We start from the raw sequence: 18122 nt of genomic DNA, 5'->3' as shown, positions 1-18122 counted from the left end.
AAGGACTCAACTGTCAACACTGGTTAGGCCACAATCGAGGGGGACACAGAGTTCTGATGTTTTCTTTTGGTGCAAAAATCCTAAAGAGGAAAGAAAAATACTTCTCTACAGAAGCATAAAAATCAGTCACAACATCTGGGCAGCTGTGATCCACCAGAAAGAAATGAGTTCCAACCTGAATAAAGTTGAAAGAAATTTAATCCAATCCCGTGTGGAAAACCCTCTTGTTTAGGTCACTTGTACGTAACTCTGGTTCCTGCAGAACGAGCCCTTCAATGAGAGGCCGGAGACCTGCTCAGGTGGAGCGGAATAATTGAACCTGGGGTCAGTAGCACTTGGCATTGAGAAATCCTGATATGTCGTAGGACTCTGGGCTGGGCACAGGAGCTATCTGCACAGTGTTCATGCTACAGGAGCCATCCCTCAGGTGGGGGCACTAGTCAACGCCTCGGCCTCTTCCCAGAATGCCCCATGGTGGTTAACTGCTGTGGCCAGCAAGCAGTGAACACAAGGGAAGTCCATTCTTGGGAAAGGCCTCCAAGCGCATCCCTTCTTAAAAACTCAGCCCCAACGTGGAAAGCCTGCCACAGCTGTCTTGGCCATGGCTTTCTCAAACCACCATCCACACATGGGCTTGGTTCACTTTCCTTTCAGATACACCGCTTCACCAATGAACTCATTGAGAGCATACTGAAAATCATCAGTTTTAAAATTAGTCCATTTTACATTTACTAAACTTCGAGTCCTGCCTGTAGTTGCCTTGGCACCCAAACCAGATGGTTTTGCAGGCTTCATACAGCGTGACATTGCCCACCTCTGCTGTCAGAACTCTAGAGGTATCTGCTTGGGAAAGAAGAGTAGGTTGTCAGCTTCATTGCATATTCACCCTTTTTAGGGTCTTACAGTAACTTGGTAAGTTCATAGAACTGAATTTACTTTCCATACTAACGCATTGTTTTCTCAGGAATGCTTTTTTTCTCTGAGACCAGCCACTTAGCTAATTTAAAATAAGGAGCCATGTGGCATGTAGTCTGAATTCCAATACATAAAAATTGCTGTTGAGGGAAAATGGGTGCTGTAGGGCTCGCTTTGAATTGGGTGATCAAGAGTGGCTTTTTTGAGGATGGGACATTTACATGCTAGTGAGATCTGTGGTTGAGAAGTAGAGAGGCAGAGAGGGAAGCAGAGTGGAAGAGATAGACTGTACGAAGGAGCTAGAATTTTATCCTGAAGTATTAACTAATCCCTTAATGCAAACCAGAAGGCAGGGATCAGAAGAGGTTAATAACACTGTTAAGTACAGCATTTCAGACTTTATTGTGACTTTGCAATCCTGCAAGTTAAGGACTATCATTAAAAATTTTCAAACTTTTATACTTTTGAGAGGCAGACATCCAGAGAGGACTCCAATCTATTGGTTTACTCGCCCAGTGCCCACCACAGCTGGGGCTGGACCTAGGCCAAAGCTGGGAGCCAGTAACTCATTGCTGGTCTCACATGGGGTGTAGTAACCCAGCCATTCGATTCTCACCAGCTGCCTCCCAGGGTCTACTCAAGCAGGAAGTTGGAGTCAGGAGCAGAGCTGAGACCTGACCTCAGGAATGCTGTGTTGCAGCTGACATCTTTATCACTGGGCGAAGTGTCCACGCCAGAGAATCTTACTTGACAATTGAAGATGACCTTGGATTGTGTGGCCTTCACGTTTTTATTTAGTAAGATAGAGGCATAATCAGATAGTGTTCACAGTAAACGGTTCTCAACCTGGGTGGACCTAAAATATTTTGCATGGCTATATTTTACAATTTTTAAAAAAGATTTATTTATTTATTTGAAAGGGGGGCGGTCTTCCGTCCGCTGGTTCACTCCCCAGTGGCCGGAGCTGCACCAACCCAAAGCCAGTAGCCAGGAGCTTCTTCTGGGTGTCCCATGCGGGTGCAGGGGCCCAAGGACTTGGGCCATCTTCCACTGTTTTCCCAGGCCACAGCAGAGAGCTGGATTGGAAGAGGAGTGGCCAGGAGCTTCATCTGAACCTCCCATGTGGGTAGTAAGGGCCCAGACACTTAGGCCATCTTCGGCTGCTATTTCTGCTGTTATTTTCCCTGGAGAATTGAGTCCACTATGCTAAACAGAATTACGTTCTAGATTCTGGTAATTAGAAATTTTTTTCCGACATGGGACTGACTCTTCTTTGGGAAATGTAGGCATCTCTAGCTCTTTCCCCTCAGTGTCAGTGGGCTTGTCCATCTGGAGCAGTGTCCTCATGGAGTCAGGAATGTGACTGTAAATTTGCTAGGGACTAATGTCTTTTTTTTTTTTAAATTAGTTCTATTTGAGAAGCAGACAGAGGGAGATCTCTTCCATCTGCTGGTTCATTCACTATATCCTGCAGAAGTTGGATCTGGGCCAGGCTGAAGCCAGGAACCTGGAACTCAGTCCGTTCTTTCCCACATCTGCTACCTCACAGGATGCATGTTAGCAGGAAACTAGATCAGAAATGGAATAACTGGGGTTTGAACCAGGCACTTGGATATGGGATGCTAGTGTCCTAACAGGTGTCTTCACCACTGTACCAAATGTTTGCCTGGAATTAATTTTAATTATATATACTACTTAAATCTATCTGAACTGTTTTGTCAAAATTAGTGTGAAAATATTAATGTATTTTGCATACTTCTGTACTAAAGTTTTTTAGATTTCCTTATACAAGGTGAACAAATTTCAAGTTTTTCATATACAAATTGAAGAGCATGATACTTCTCACCCTATCCTCCCTTCTACCTACATCTTTTTTTTTTTTTTAACCCCTCCACCAAATGAAGAATTCAACAAGTAGTAAGTAGAAAAACTACTGTTCCTCAAGAGTGTAGGGAAGGGCTGTAAACAGTAATGAAATCTCAAAGTCATTTGTTGTGCTCTGTATATTAATTACCACAAAGCAGGGAAAAGATACATAAAACCCCTGTGAGTTTCTTAGTAGTGTACAGAGAGAACAGCACAGGACTGTATAAACAGCATTGCTTCCATTGTTTTTTTGGATCAAAGATAGCTCTCACCAGCTTGTATATTTTGTCTTCCTTTGTGCCCTTGGATTTGGGACTGAAATTCTGAATTCAAGTTTTGTGTTCTGTTTTTCTTTGCTACTATCCAAAAATCACTTAGATTCTGCATTTTAATAAGAATATGAAACCTTTGCTTTTGTTTCTAAAACAAGTCCTTCATGGATTCTAATAAATTCACATGATATTCAAAGAAAAAATGGGAGGTTTCAAAGGAGTGTTGTGTTGTAGCACTTCTCCAGGTACTGCTCTGGGAAATTGTCACTGCTGCCACGTTACTCTGCCCTCACGGTCAGGGGGAATAATCACTTTGCCCTTCCGTTTGTATAATCACATCAATTTGGTAGGTTGACTTAGAACCTTTACTAAAGGTTCAGGTGTGGTACCTCAAAAATTGTTTTGCCAAATAGAAGTTGTAATTTTAATTCAAAAAGTTGGCCTGATTTTTCATTTAGCTTAGTATTGTCATGTCATTCAGGGGACTATCTGCCTTTCCTGCTGGCTGGAGTCTGAAGATCTGCTGCCTGCCTACCTTACACCATGCTTCCTATAAAACAACTGCCTAGATTTGGATTCTCATAAGAATGTTAGTTTATTCTAGTTTTACCAAAATACCTTCATCTTTTTTTTTGAGTTGAATTACATTTGACCCGCTGCACCACAGTGCCAACCCCAGGTTTTCATTGATTAAGACTAACCACTAAAATAGAGTGAATTCCTAGATTTTAACCTTAAGAGAAATCAGTAGACCTCGTGTATAATATTGTATGTGCATAATCAACCTGTCACTTGTGTTTTTGAGTTTTGTTTTTTAAAAGATTCATTTATTCATTTGAAAGGTAGAGTTACAAATAGAGGCGGAAGCGGGGGTGGGTGGGTATGTCTTCCATCTGCTGTTTCACTCCATGAATGGCCACAGTGGCCGGAGCTAGGCCCATGAGTAGCCAGGAGCTTCTTCTGGCTTTCCCACACAGGTGCAGGGGCCCGAGGACTTGGGCCATCTTCTGGTGCTTTCCCAGGCCATAGTAGAGAGTTGGATCAAAAATGGAGCAGCCAGGACTCAAACTGGTGTCCATGTGGGATGCTCGTGCTGCAGGAAGTGGCTGTACCTGCTATGCCACAGTGCTGGCCCCATTTGAGCTACTTAATGGGGTTCATGTCATTCAATAAAATTGGCTTTTTCTTATTGTCAGCATACTGAAATTTATCTCATTGCTTTGAGTTGTGCATAAATTCATCTTCTAGTGGTCATATTACTAGTTTTTTCTTATCTGTAATTTAGCTGTGAATCTGTAAAATACTTTTTATGCCTGAAAAGTAGAAATTGTATCATAGGTCTAAGATTTTCTTTAAAAATTGGGTTATTTTTCTTATCATTTGAGGGTCTTAAGCCTACCCCCAGGTTTAGTGATTCTCAAACACTCGGTCTGAGGTGGTGTATATAGTCACTGTCACGGCTGTGACTTAACTGCTACGAATGAGGGTGCAAAACAAAAGGGATGAGACAAAGTGGAAGAATCGGGGTGCAGCCCCCCCCACCGCTGGACTGAAACAACTGTCTGACTTGATTCTTCAAATAATGACAACTCTTATGAAATGCTGTATACCAGAAAATCTCATTAGAGTGAGTGCCCAAGATTTGGATTTGGCCACTTAAATAAGTATACTCTGCTTAACATGTACCACAATTCCAAATGTAGAATTGGATATCAGGTGTTCAGCCAGCATAGGAACAGCGAGCAGTTAGAGATCTGAGAACTCTTCTGAAATTCCACGCCTGCTGAGGCCACGCCACACAAGCCGGCCTTGGTAAGGTAGCAGTGTGAGGTCTGCTCTGTTAGCTTTCCTGCACACTGAACTTATTTTTGACTGATGGTACTTATCAAAAAATCAGTTAACTTTAGAGGCAATGAGAGAAGCGGCAGCCACCTGCTGGTTTACTTCCCTAAATGTTTGCGGTTGCTGGAGCTGAGCCACAAAAGAGCTGGGAACCCAGTTCCAGTCCCTCATGTAGGTGCCAGGGACCCAGTCTTGTACTCTGTGCATTAGCTGGAAGCTGGACTCAAACAGCTAGGACTGAAACCCAGGCACTTGACTCTGAGATGATTACATTTCAACCGACTTCTTAACCACTGAGCCACTAGTCTTTAACTGATTTCTTCTTGATCGTGTTCATTCTTACTGGCATTTATTGAAGGATCTACTTATTTCCTGTTGTATTAAAGGTATTACTTTTTTATAAAGTAAATTAATACGATCTAACAAGATAAGTAGAAGAAACATCAGGTATCTCCTAGCATCAAGCTTCTTGGGGACTTTATTTTTTGTAATATTTGCATTACCTGTTAGTAACCATGTTAATGACATCAGTAGGCTTTTGGTTCTTGGAGTCTGCATATAGCTTCCCTTGCAGTCTTTTTTGACAGAGTTAGACAGAAAGGTCTTCCATTGGTTCACTCCCCAAATGGCCGCTATGGCCGGTGCTGCGCTGATCCAAAGCCAGGAGCCAGGCGCTTCTTCCTGGTCTCCCATGCGGGTGCAGGGGCCCAAGCACTTGGGCCATCCTCCACTGCCTTCCCAGGCCACAGCAGAGAGCTGGACTGGAAGAGAAGCAGCCGGGACTAGAACCTGGTGCCCATATGGGATGCTGGTGCCGCAGGTGGAGGATTAACCAAGTGAGCCATGGTGCCGGCCCCTCCCTTGCAGTCTTAAACCTTGACCATTGTTATCCTATTATTTCATCCACGAATGTTTATTGTATGCATGCCAAAGTCAGTCTAATACCATTGATGTCTAATGGAAAAATACTTCCAAATTCACAACTGTGTGCTACTTTCTCTTGGATTCCTAGTTTTACATAGATCTGTTGACCATTTCCACTTGGATAATCTGAAACTTTTATAGTCATAATCTCTTAAGTATACATTCCCTCTTACTGTTTAGTTTTTCCTGTTAATTGAAATAATTCATATTAATTTCTGGTCTTACCTGGTTCTGACTGCTAATTCCTAAATGACTAGACCATTTAAGTTACTCTGCTGCTTTCAGTTTTGTTTATAAGTGTAACCAACCTCCATACCATTGCCAGCTTTCCTTTCTTTCCAAGTACCAGTTGCATTGTTGCTGAAGGTCCCTAGGTATGTGGAGTGAAATTGAAATACTAACATTAAGCTTTGTAGGGAACCTTTTTATATCATTAACCAAAGTATTTTTGCAAGATTGGACTTTGAGACTTTTCTTTGTGAGCCTTTTTGAAAGCTTGATGCTGTTTCAGTGAAAAATTGACTAGACTATTAAAAAGTGAGGTGCAGAAACTGAAGAGATGGAAGTATATAGTTGGAAAACATACTGCTAGTAGTGACTTTCAGTATTGGGTCATTGGGACTTTTATACTCTGCGCATTGTTTTTTTTCCAGTGAAACTTCTCTTTAAAAAGTTTTTATAGAAATTACACAGGAGTTTGTATCCTGCTCATCTAATTAAACTTCGTTGTTCCATAGGTTATCAGCTATGTAGTATAATAAGCTGCATCTATAGTAGACTCAGATTTTTTGTGTATTATAAAACTGTATTCCTGATACTGAAGTGTAATAATGGCCTGTAGTATGATAAAAATCAGATGGAATACAATTTACCTGTAATTCACTTTCCTCTTTATTTTTTAAAGGGACCAGTTACTCTCCACAAGAAAATTCACACAACCACAGTGCTCTTCATAGTTCAAATTCACATTCTTCTAATCCAAGCAATAATCCAAGCAAAACTTCAGATGCAGTAAGTATTAATACACATGCCCAATTTTATTTTTTGGAATTCATTACAAAAATCTGATGGCAAAGCTCCTTATATCAAGTCTGTTATGTTCTAAGCAAAATTGATTTCTTAATGTATTTATTTGCAACAATAATAACACTCTTTTAAAGTAGTGAGTAAACTTTACAGGTGTTAGTAGAATTGAGGACAGTCAGGAAATACCATCTTGGCATTACCTTAAGCAGAGTTTTGTCTTTGCAATATGTGAATTATAAAGAAATTCAGATGAAACTTCCATGGTTAAAGTGTTTTTAAGACTGAAGTAACTGTTACTCAGTTTGGATTTTTCTATTCAGTGTCCAGATTAAACACAGATTTCTAATGTATTCATTTAACCAGAAATAATTTAAAATTTCATTTTACTAGGTATATGCTAGAATGTAAGCCTACAGAATCAAAATAATGTGACCCATCTAGTTTTAAGAAATGTTTAATACAAAAGCTTGTTTATTTGAAGCGCAGAGTTACAGAAAGGGGCGGAGAGATCTTCCATCCACTGATTCACTCCCCTAAATGGCTGTCACAGCTGAGGCTGGGCAAGGCTGAAACCAAGAGCCTGGGATTCCACCCAGGTTTCCTTCGTGGGTGGTGGGGTCCCAAGTACTTGCGAGGTATCTTCCACTGCTTTCCCACCTGCTTTATTAGGAAGCTGGATCAGAAATGGAACAGTGGGGACTCTAACTGGCACTCGTATAGGATGCTGACGCTGCAAGCGGTGACTTAAACTGCTGAGCCACAACACTGGGAAGTACCACATTTCAAGGAACTTTTAGACTTGGTGAGATAGAAAAGTAAAAAACACAGTGTTTGTTAAAGTTGCTCTGGAGGGCACTCAGGATAAAGAGCCACAGCTTAGATGAAGAAGATAGAAACTGTAAGTAACGCTTCTTAACAGGTTTAAATATGGCTTAGCCAGTAGAATAGGTGGAACATTGTGTAGCATACAGAGGAATAAGAATAACATGGAACTATGAGATGGCACAGCATGTTTGAAGAACTGGGAGGATTTGATGCTGTGGAAAAATGACAGGAGCCTAAGATTAGGGATAAGTGTAGTTTAGATGGTAAAATGTCTTGGCAAGGAATACAAATTATGTACAAAGGCAGTAGAAAGTTATTGAAGGATCTAATCAGTAAAGCAGTATCATAATTATTATCAGAAAGTCATCTGAGGTAGCAATGTGGGAAGGTATAGGAAAGAAGCAACAATCTGACAGAAAACCATCAAAGCTGCAGGTTTTGCTTGGGTGTTTGATTTTTCTACTTTGATTGGCATGGCAAGACCTTTCAGGTTTTTGTTTTTTTTCTCTCACTGAAGTAGTGTGGATAGAAAAGGATATTAAGGTACACATAAATCTAAAATAGTTTTGAGTGTTAGTCTGGGGTCAGTTAGGAAAAATAATTATGTAGGGTATTTTAACACAGAACTTAATATACTGGTAAGCAGATATGATAGGTATTAAAAGTTGGGGGGGAGGCAGCGCCTCGGCTTAATAGGCTAATCCTCCGCCTGCTACGCCGGCACACCGGGTTCTAGTCCCGGTCGGGGCACTGGATTCTGTCCCAGTTGCCCCTCTTCCAGGCCAGCTCTCTGCTATGGCCAGGGAGTGCAGTGGAGGATGGCCCAAGTGCTTGGGCCCTGCACCCCATGGGAGACCAGGAGAAGCACCTGGTTCCTGCCTTCGGATCGGCGCGGTGCGCCAGCCGCGGTGGCCATTGGAGGGTGAACCAACGGCAAAGGAAGACCTTTCTGTCTTTCTCTCTCACTGTCCACTCTGCCTGTCCAGAAAAAAAAAAAAAAAAAAAGTTGGGAGGGGGGATAAAAGAGGAGGAAACCAAGAGGGCTGTGGTACAATAGCAGGAAGTTTAGATTTTCGGAACCTGATGGTGAGGAGGCACCCACAGAGCTGGAGACAGTGCCTCTGAAGCTAGTTCATGTGGTGGACTGCACTGGCGAGCTGGAGACCAGAACCCACTACGGCTTCATCTTCTGGTGTTTCTGGGAGGAAGTGATTTGCATTGTTCTAGCACTTGGACTAACATCAGCATTGCAGAGCAGACTTGAGATGGGATTGAAGCTGAGGGACTTTGGCAGGTGCTACCAGCAAACCGTGTGAATCTTCTTTATTCATGGAAAAACAGTCTGTTAATTTACATAAATAAAGGATTGATTGATTGGTTTGAAAGAGGGAGACAGATTTTCACCTGCTGGTTCACTCCCCTAGATTTCTGCACCAGCAGCTGGTGCTGAACCAAACCAAAATCAGGAGCCATTTTTTTCTGGAAAAACTGAAAGCTGTTGTTTATGTGATCTGTCATTAACAATTATCATATTAGAAATTAAAACTGAGCAGGTGCTGTGGCATACAGGGCTAAGCCTCCACCTGCAATGTCGACATCCCATATGGGCACCCGTTCATGTCCCGGCTGCTCCTCTTCCTGTCCAGCTCTCTGCTGTGGCCTGGGATAGCAGTAGAAGATGGCCCAAGTGCTTGGTCCCCTGCACCCAAGAGACCTGGGAGAAGCTCCTGGCTTCCATTTGGGAATGAACCAGCAGATGGAAGACCTTTCTGTCTCTCCCTGTCTATCTGTAACTCTACCTCTTAAATAAATCATTCTTTTTAAAAAAATTAAAACTGAGCGATAGTTGATCTGACTTAAGATGCTGATCAGAATGCCAGTATCACATATTGGGAACTTTTCCCTCCCCCTAGCATTAGATTAAGATAGGAACATGTAGTTTCTTGCTAACTCCCATGGGTTCAAGTCTTGGCTCCACTCTACATTGAAGCTTCCCCCTGCTGCATGCTCTGAAGGTATCAGTCGATGGCTCAAATGGTTGGTCTCCTGCCACCCTGCATGGGAGATTTAAGTGGAGTTCCCATCTGCTGCAGGCCTTTGTGGAATGAACCAGCTGCTTGGCGCATGCTCTGTGTCCCATCAGAGTAAAATCTTTAAAACCATAAATTTAAGAGATTAAAATCATTTACTTAAAATGGCAATCATAAAACTGTTAGACATTGATATGGGGTATCTGTATGAACAAATTTTCGAACAAAAAGACACCAAGCTTCTCTTTAGTGTCTGACTTAGTAGATGACATTTAGAATTTCCTATCTGCTTCTGTATCCAATCTTTTGTGAAAACAGATGTCGTGGACAGCTCTTAGTAAACTCCCTGTATGCTTGTGGTACATGAAGAAGACAAAGTCATCTTGGTCTTCTGTGAAAACAGTCTCGATCTGTGAACAGACCTCCAAGTTCCCTAAGGATTCTTAGATAACACTTTGAACTTACTTAGCACCTGTGCTGGCAATCATCTCAAGCCTAATTTAGAATACTTGAAATGGCTATAGTCCTTGTGTTTGATTTTCAATTTGATTCCTTTAGTAAAAAAAAATTGACATCTGTTGCACATTAGTATCTTAAAAATTATTCCATTACTTGATTTTCTTTCCTAACTCCTTGAGGACGGAAGTTGGGAGAAGATAGGCAGAAGTTACTGGTATTTGGCTGTAATGCTATACCTTGGAACATGCTTTAAGACATTAGCACGTGCTGACTTAAGATTTGATGGGCAAATCCACATAGTGTCACAGTCCAGGGTTCTGCAGGCTCTGGTCTGTCAGTTAGTAACTGTCAGGAGGTTGCAGCAGAATCTTAAGGAGATTCCTGGTGAGAGAGGCACGAGCGCGTGCTTGTGTGTGTGTGTGTGTGTGTGTGTGTGTTGTGGTGCTAACTCTATCTCCCCTCGGAAAGGTGCAGGGCTGCGCTTGGGCAGTTTGCAGAGCGCTGCTCTAGATCACGCTGGTCTCCCCTCTGCTACCCATATCTTCTGTCTGCTAGCTTCAGATCCCACTTTCCACCCCTTTGGCCTATCTGGGAACCCCATGTAACCAAGCAGAGCAAATCTGTTGACAACATCTATAAGAGGAGGGTGATTTTGTGTAATTTACCTACAGGGAGAAGTGAGTGATGGAGAACTTTATGAATTCGGCATCTGTGACTGGCCTGCTAACATTGGTCATAGCTTATTTCTAGCTGCTCATGATTGAAAATTAACTCCCCACTGCTTTCAGAGACTTGGAAGCACAGGGCTGAAGTCCAATATTTTCCATATTTTGAGATGTAAACTGCAGAATATAAACATATGGCAGAGTCTGCAGCATTTCTCCAACTGTTCTCAAAATTTTTAAAGCATTTCCAGAATTGATGTCTATTTAATGGAAATAATTGGCATTCAGAAATCAGAATTTTGATTCTTTTATATACCACTAATTAGTTTTCTGACCTATGCACAACTCATTAAGTTCTCTCAGCATGTTTCCTAACTGGTAATATTAAACTGGGTAGGGCAAGGCATTGAGTAGAAGTTGATTTCTCAAGCTTCAAAATTGTGCCACTGAGCGGGCGTGTAGCTTGGCAGCCACATTGCTGCATCCCATGTACAAAGTCCAAGGGTTTAACACCTGCCTCTGGCTCCTGACTTTTTCATGCAGATACAGACCTGGGAAGCAACAGTGATAGCTCAAGTTGGTGAGATCCTGCCGCCCATGTGGGAGACCCGGATTAAGTTCCTGGCTCACAGCTTTGTCCCTGGGCAGAGCTCATGCAGGCATTTGAGAAGTGAACCAGCAGATGGACCAAATCTGTCTCTTTCAGTTTCTATGCCTCTCAAACAAGTAAAAATTTCAAAATAAATAAAACTGTGTCATTATACACTTTGGCAGACCCAGAAGGTTAGGCTACCATAATATAACATTATTCATTTTAATCTCATACCTCTTGGAAAAAATAGTTAAGGTTGGGGCCGGTGCTGTCACATAGCGAGTAAAGTCACCACCTGTAGTGCCGGCATCCCATATGGGTGCCGGTTCTGATCCAGCTCTCTGCTATGGCCTGGGAAAGCAGTAGAAGATGGCCCAAGTCCTTGGGCCCCTGCACCTGCATGGGCACCCAGGAAGAAGCTCCTGGCTTCTGCATTCAGATTGGTGCAGCTCCAGCCATTGTGGCCATCTGGGAAGAGAACCAGAGAATGGAAGACCTCTGTCTCCTCCCTCTCTCTGCCTCTGCCTCTCTGTAACTCTGCCTTTCAAATAAATCTTTTAAAAAAAATAGTTAAGGCTGTCAACTAGAAGAATACTTGACATTTTACTGCATTTCCTGTGCTCAGTGCAGACACTTAGCTTAGACTTCTCAGATTTTTCTACCGTCATTGTGATTGTTACATTTCCTCTAAGATACCTGCAAGAGACTACAAGTGAGAATATCCGGAAGACCAGCTCTGGTTGTGGGAAAATGAAGGATACTGCTGGTCATGATTACATGAGACCAGGGGGTCTTAGTTAATGCTTGACTCATCTCATGGATTTTACAGAGAACTTTCAGCTGACTTTTTGTCTATATTTTTTAAATGTTGGTTCCCTTTTCCACTGTGTTGCAGTACCTACAGGCAGACTGTTCTCTGTTGTACTGTGTGTGACCACTAGCGTGCTGCAGTTAGAACTGAGGGTCTCATGCTTTATTAGTCACTTGGCAATGATTTCTTCTCCTCGTCACCATGCTGTCGTATTTCAGCCATGGTGATTGAGGGCTTCAGTGTTTTTCCTTTTTTGATTTTTTTAAGGTTTTCTGTGATTTATGAAGATTTCCAGTCTACTGTTATATGTACTCAGATAATTAGCAGTACACAGTAAGGCGCTTTGGTCTCATATGTATGCTTTTGTTTCCATGTATATGCTTTGGAAATCATTGATGCTATCAGGTTATTAAGTAATAAAATTTTCTCATGTTTAAAATTATTTTTAAGCCTTATGATTCTGCAGATGACTGGTCTGAGCATATTAGCTCTTCTGGGAAAAAATACTACTACAACTGTCGAACAGAAGTTTCACAATGGGAAAAACCAAAAGAGTGGCTTGAAAGGTATTTGCTTTTAATCTAGTTGAGCTATATTTACCATTCTTGATTCTACAAGTTAATATTTTATGGTGTTATGCATTTGAATTTTAGGTTCTTTATCGAGACATCATCACTCCCTCTTTTAATTGCAGTTGTTGACCTGTTTACTCTGTTTTCTATAATTTGTCTTAAAATGTAGAACAGCTGCCCATAAGGTTCTTATGAGCAGTTAGTATATTTAATAAAATGCTTACATTGTTAATCTCCATTTGTGCATTTCTGTTGTAATTTATAATACAGGTTTGTAGATCTTATGGGATAGTCATGCTCATGTCTTTTACATATGTAGAATTAATACTGTGAAGTTGTCTGTGGGTTAAATAATTGGTATACTTTTGCCATCATGAAGAAACATTAGTGTTCTGTGTGCTTACCTCCATACCAGAAAAATTATAGACCATATTCAGTTCTTTGATTTTGTATATACTGTTTGAATATTTGGCAGGAGCTGTTATGGGTACCCATGTCCTTGATGTGATTTTTATGGGCTTATCTATTTTCTATTTTTAGAGAACAGAGACAAAAAGAAGCAAACAAGATGGCAGTTAATAGCTTCCCGAAAGATAGAGATTACAGAAGAGAGGTGATGCAGGCGACAGCCACTAGTGGGTTTGCCAGTGGAAGTAAGTATTAATTTTGTCTCTAACCACTGTAATGTTGGATTATTCCTGTCATTCATACATCACAAATCTGTGCATTGCTATGCATTAATTAAAGTAAATAGAACCAGCACTCTGCTTAGTCTTTCCTACCCAGCCTCCCCCAGCTTGTGTCTTGAGAAGTGAAGGGTACACAGTGGAATAGGACATGTGTGTCTATCTCACCACCCATAGTGGCTACAATGTGATCAGGATGGTAGCTGATAAAATCTTATGTTTGGGATTGGCTTTTCTATCCAGATACAAAACCGAGTGGATTTCAATCCAGTAATTGAATCATGGGTACAGGCATAGTGACATAATGACTGTTATCAATGAGAAACTTGTCTGTTTGGATGTAGATAGTTTAACTCAGGATTTTTTACTTACAGTGGCCTAAATGTATACCCATACAATCATTTTTGTTTCACTTTCAGTACAGTTCAATAAATTACATGAGACAGTGCTTTATTATAAAATAGGCTTTGTGCTAGATGGTGCTCTTCTGTCCCCTCCCTGCCCCCTGCTGTAGGCCATAGGGCACTTTTAAGTGTTATGAGCATGCTTGAGGTGGGCTAGGCAAAGCTGTGATTTTTGGTAGGTTGGGTGTCATTAAATGCATTTTCAATTTAATGATCTTTTCAACTTAACAGGTTTGTCAGGGTGTAACCCCTTTGTAAGTGGAAAATATGTGCATTTCTCCCTGATCGTAGGTCTGTCTGACATCTCTGTGTGGAGCTTATACAACAGTAATAAAAATGCTTCCTAAAAAACTTTTATAGAGCCCTTTGTTCTAAGGCACTCGTCTATAAACCAAATTGCAGGCATGTCCTACTGTTCTTTTGAAAGCAAATTTAATGCAAATAGAATGATTTTTAGCAAACATTTTACATTTGTTTTTTGATTTGTTTTCTAAATTTGAAGTTTCACTTGAAGATACTCTATTCCCAGTGTTGTCTTCTGCCCAGAATGAAATTTAAATTTCATGTAGAATTCTTGGGTTCTTTACTGAGCTTTGGGTTTGAAAAGAATTTAAAAACAATGGGTTCTGGAAATTGTTAGACTTGAGCATTTGAATCCTGCTTCTGTAACTTAACAAAAACTAGGGGTGTGTTTTGATTTTAGGAAGGAATGCTGATTGTTTGGGGGAAAATTACTTAAGATAAAACATAGTTCTGGATGACTGTTTAAAATGTTCTCCTAGGAACATTAAAATTTTAAATTTATTAATGAAATTATACTCAGTTTTTAGAAAACATTGATTTAAAGTAACTGGAAATTAAAGAACACTATTTTGTGACAGAAGACTTGGGTTTCATATTAAGTAATTGACTTTTGGCAAACAAAAGCAAGACAGCACACCTCCTCACACCCTCTTGTTTGAGAGACAGAGAATGCTTCCACCTGCTGGTTTCTCCCTGAATGTCCTCAACCTGCACTGGGCATTGCCGAAGCCTGGGGCTAGGCACTCTGAGTCAGCTCTCCCACACTGAGTGACAGAGGCCCACGCACTGAAGTCTTCATCACTCTGCACAGGATCATCGGGATCTGCACAGGAGGCTTTCCTTTTGAAGTAAATGAGTAGCACCCAGCTTCCGGGCATTCTGATCTAACTGAGGGGGTACACACATAGAGGATTATTGAGATGAAAAACACCCCCCCCCCTTTTTTTAAGTAAGTAAAGATGTGTTGGCACAGCAGGTGTCTTGTCCTGCTGGCTAGATCCTGAAGTTGTGCAGTACTGGATTGGGCCAAGCTTCTTTATTTAGTGGGTGAGGATCCCAAAGAGGAGAAAGAGCAGAGCCTGATATCTTTTTTTGAAAATAACCTCTTTCCCTTTGGGTGTAATAAATGAAGGGAGAAATTAGCAAGATCTGACAGAAAGTTAAAATAACTATTTTTATGTTTTTAAATTGTTTATCTGTATGCATCTGTTCCTTAGACTCAGTAGTTTTATTGCTTTTTTCTTTATGACCTTTTAAAAAAGATTTGAAAGGCAGAGTTATAGCAAGAGAGAGAGAGAGATCTTCCATCCACCGATTCATTCCCAAATAGCTGCAGTGTCTGGGCCAGGCCAAAGCCAGGAGCTTCATCCAGGTCTCATGAGGGTGGCAGGGGCCCAAGCATTTGTATACCACTGCTTTCCCAGGTGCGTTAGGAGAGAGCTGAATGGGAAGTGGAGGAGCCAGGATTTGAGTTGGCTCTCTGATCTGAGATGCTGGTGTCACAGGCAGTGGTTTAACCTGCTGTGCCACAACACCAGCCCCTTCTTCATGATTGCAAAGGAAGGCATTTTTATTTAAAAAAAATTAGAGGACAGGTAAGGTTTTTTTTTTTTTTTAAACCCTAAGACATAGTAACATTTTGGGAATTATCCCTTTTTTGTTTGTGCATATAAATTTGTGTTGAAATTATGTATGTTATCTTTTATACCAAAAATGGGATTGTATATTACTGCCTTTGAGCTGTTTTTTTCCCCAGTAATATTTCAGGGCTGTGTTTTTATGTGCGTTTGTAATTGCATATTTGCTCTCTTGTCTGCCCAGTATTGCATTGTTTTGATGTACCTTCTTTATCCGTGGACATGTGGGTAGTTTTCATCCTTTTCTGCTATAAATGAAATTGTGGTTCTTTCCTGCTCACTTCAGCTGATTCCTAAGCAAATGAGGGTTTAGTGGGTCTGTGGCCATGTTGAAATGAAATTCTGCTCTAACACCTTTTTCCTTGGCATTTAAAAATGGTTGAGAAGGGACTTCACTTTGTATCATTGCTTTTTCCTTTTTAGTGATCAAGTGAGCTGTAGTTGCTGTGGTAGTAATGGTCAGTAAGCCATTTAAGTGTTTGAGTTTGCCTATCAAAAAATGTTGGCGGTTTTCCTGTATGTCCAATCCATGGGGTGAGGCTGAAAACCTGTTGGTGACTACCCACAGAAGTGTGATGGCTAAGAGGGGGAAGGCTTGGGAAGATACATTAAGTTTTGAAGGATATGTTAGTACAACTTGACATTGAAAAGCTTATGAGTAGAATGTTTCCATCTCTAAACTGTGGCTTGTTAGAGTGAAAGCTGTGTGTTTCGAGAAACCTTGTTGGGGTTTCTCTTAGCATTGGTGGCATTTTTAAGTCTGGCGGTCTTGGTTGTGGGAAGCTGTCTTAGTGTACGTTGTTGAACCCAACACCCTGCGTGTACTCGCTAGGTGCTAGCAGCGTATTCCCAGGGGGCTGTTTACACACGATTAGCTACCTCACTGCCTTCTGTTTAGAGTTGTGATAGCAGGCTGTGTGGCAGTGGCTTCCTTGGATCCTGTAATACCCCCCCACTGCTTTTTAACACTTAGAAATAGTACAAGTATGATTTTTAATGTTCATCTTGAGTATATTTAATACATTTGACTATAGCATATGAACTGGAAATGTAATTTTCTTAGTCAAGAAAATGAAAAGTTCTAGGTAGTAAAGTGGTAGGACTGAGGGTGATATTATTCCTATTCAAACAGAAGGTTTCTATTGTAATAAAAACTCTGGAATAAAACTGAGTATTTTATGTCCATGGAGGTTGATAGTTTACGATGCAATGGCGTTACAGGCTGGGATACCTGAGTCTACTAATTTTATATATTGTCAATGTCAAAAGACCTTGGGTTTTGATGTGATTGGCATTTTTTGACTATCCCAATGGCTTTTATTGTGTTATGACACAGTGGTTGTGTACTGACAGATTTAAAATTGACTTGCAGTTTGAGTGTGTGGCTTTCTTTGCTATATTGTCTTTGAATTGGAAAAAGCAGTAGTGAATGGGAGTGGTGGAGCATCATATACTGGAATGTTAGTGTTTCCTTGGTTACTTTAAGTCCAGTTACTGATTGGCATTTTGGAGTTCAGGGTAGAGACTTTTTTGGTAAATATAAACTTAGTGAATGTGACTGTCCAGATTTTCCTTTTGTCATGTTGTTTTGTGGAAACAGTGCTTCCCATCAATTTATGGATAGAGCCTATTTCTGAATTTAAAATTTCTTTTGGTTTTAGATTGAGAGAGGATCTGTTTTAATGTAATCGGTGATACCAGTTTGTAGGATTTCTATTTTCAGATAGCATTATCTGAAAGTAACATGATTTTGTTACTCTGGGTTTGTTAGTATTAAGAAAGCTGAATTGGTTTACATACTAGATGGTGTGCTCAGTCATCTTACATGAGGCCATTTCCATTCCGGCATAAACTACTTTAGAGCCGCTGTTTAGTACCATAGTATTTAGAGGAATCAGGCTAATAAAGCTGATATTTCTTTGCAGTTGAACCACTGTGGATAATTTAATTTGAATTTATGGTCCATATGTTACAGAAAAATACTTTTTCTGTTTTATAACATTAAAAAGTTGAGTGAAATGTTGTAACTCTAAATACTGATTTTCTTTTTAATGTTTTGTTTGAACAACAGTGTGGTTCTGAAGAATCCTAAGGAATGAATAGCCCACTGGAAATTTGAGCATAGATATTTATAGTTGAGTAAAAACTCTTCTTTTACTATTTGGATATTTCTATACCCGTGGTAAAACTGCAGAAACTAACTGGACTTGCAGTTTTATTGAAAGATACATAAGAACAAGAATGTTGCTGAATCAGCTGATGTTAAAAACAGGATTCTAACGTAATCTTTTTT

At 40.6% G+C, this 18122-nt stretch overlaps 1 protein-coding gene across 7 annotated transcripts in view; it reads left to right on the top strand.

The window, feature by feature from the left end:
• LOC100357083 (WW domain-containing adapter protein with coiled-coil) overlaps positions 1 to 18122 on the top strand; it is a 92822-nt gene that overhangs the window by 48686 nt on the left and 26014 nt on the right. For all 7 annotated transcript variants that reach the window (XM_051820939.3, XM_089311851.1, XM_070056034.2 and 4 more), the window contains exons 4-6: positions 6724 to 6830; positions 12678 to 12793; positions 13340 to 13452. In XM_051820939.3, coding sequence (XP_051676899.1) covers positions 6724 to 6830; positions 12678 to 12793; positions 13340 to 13452 — 336 coding nt within the window. The remainder of the gene's footprint in view (positions 1 to 6723; positions 6831 to 12677; positions 12794 to 13339; positions 13453 to 18122) is intronic.

The sequence above is a fragment of the Oryctolagus cuniculus genome, chromosome 13 (genome assembly GCF_051225735.1).
Source record: "Oryctolagus cuniculus isolate XC-2025 breed Fujian yellow rabbit chromosome 13, ASM5122573v1, whole genome shotgun sequence".
In the NCBI taxonomy this organism is placed as follows: Eukaryota; Metazoa; Chordata; class Mammalia; order Lagomorpha; family Leporidae; genus Oryctolagus; species Oryctolagus cuniculus.
The sequence above is the reverse complement of the archived record's forward strand: the minus strand, read 5'-3'. Positions and strand labels throughout refer to the sequence as shown.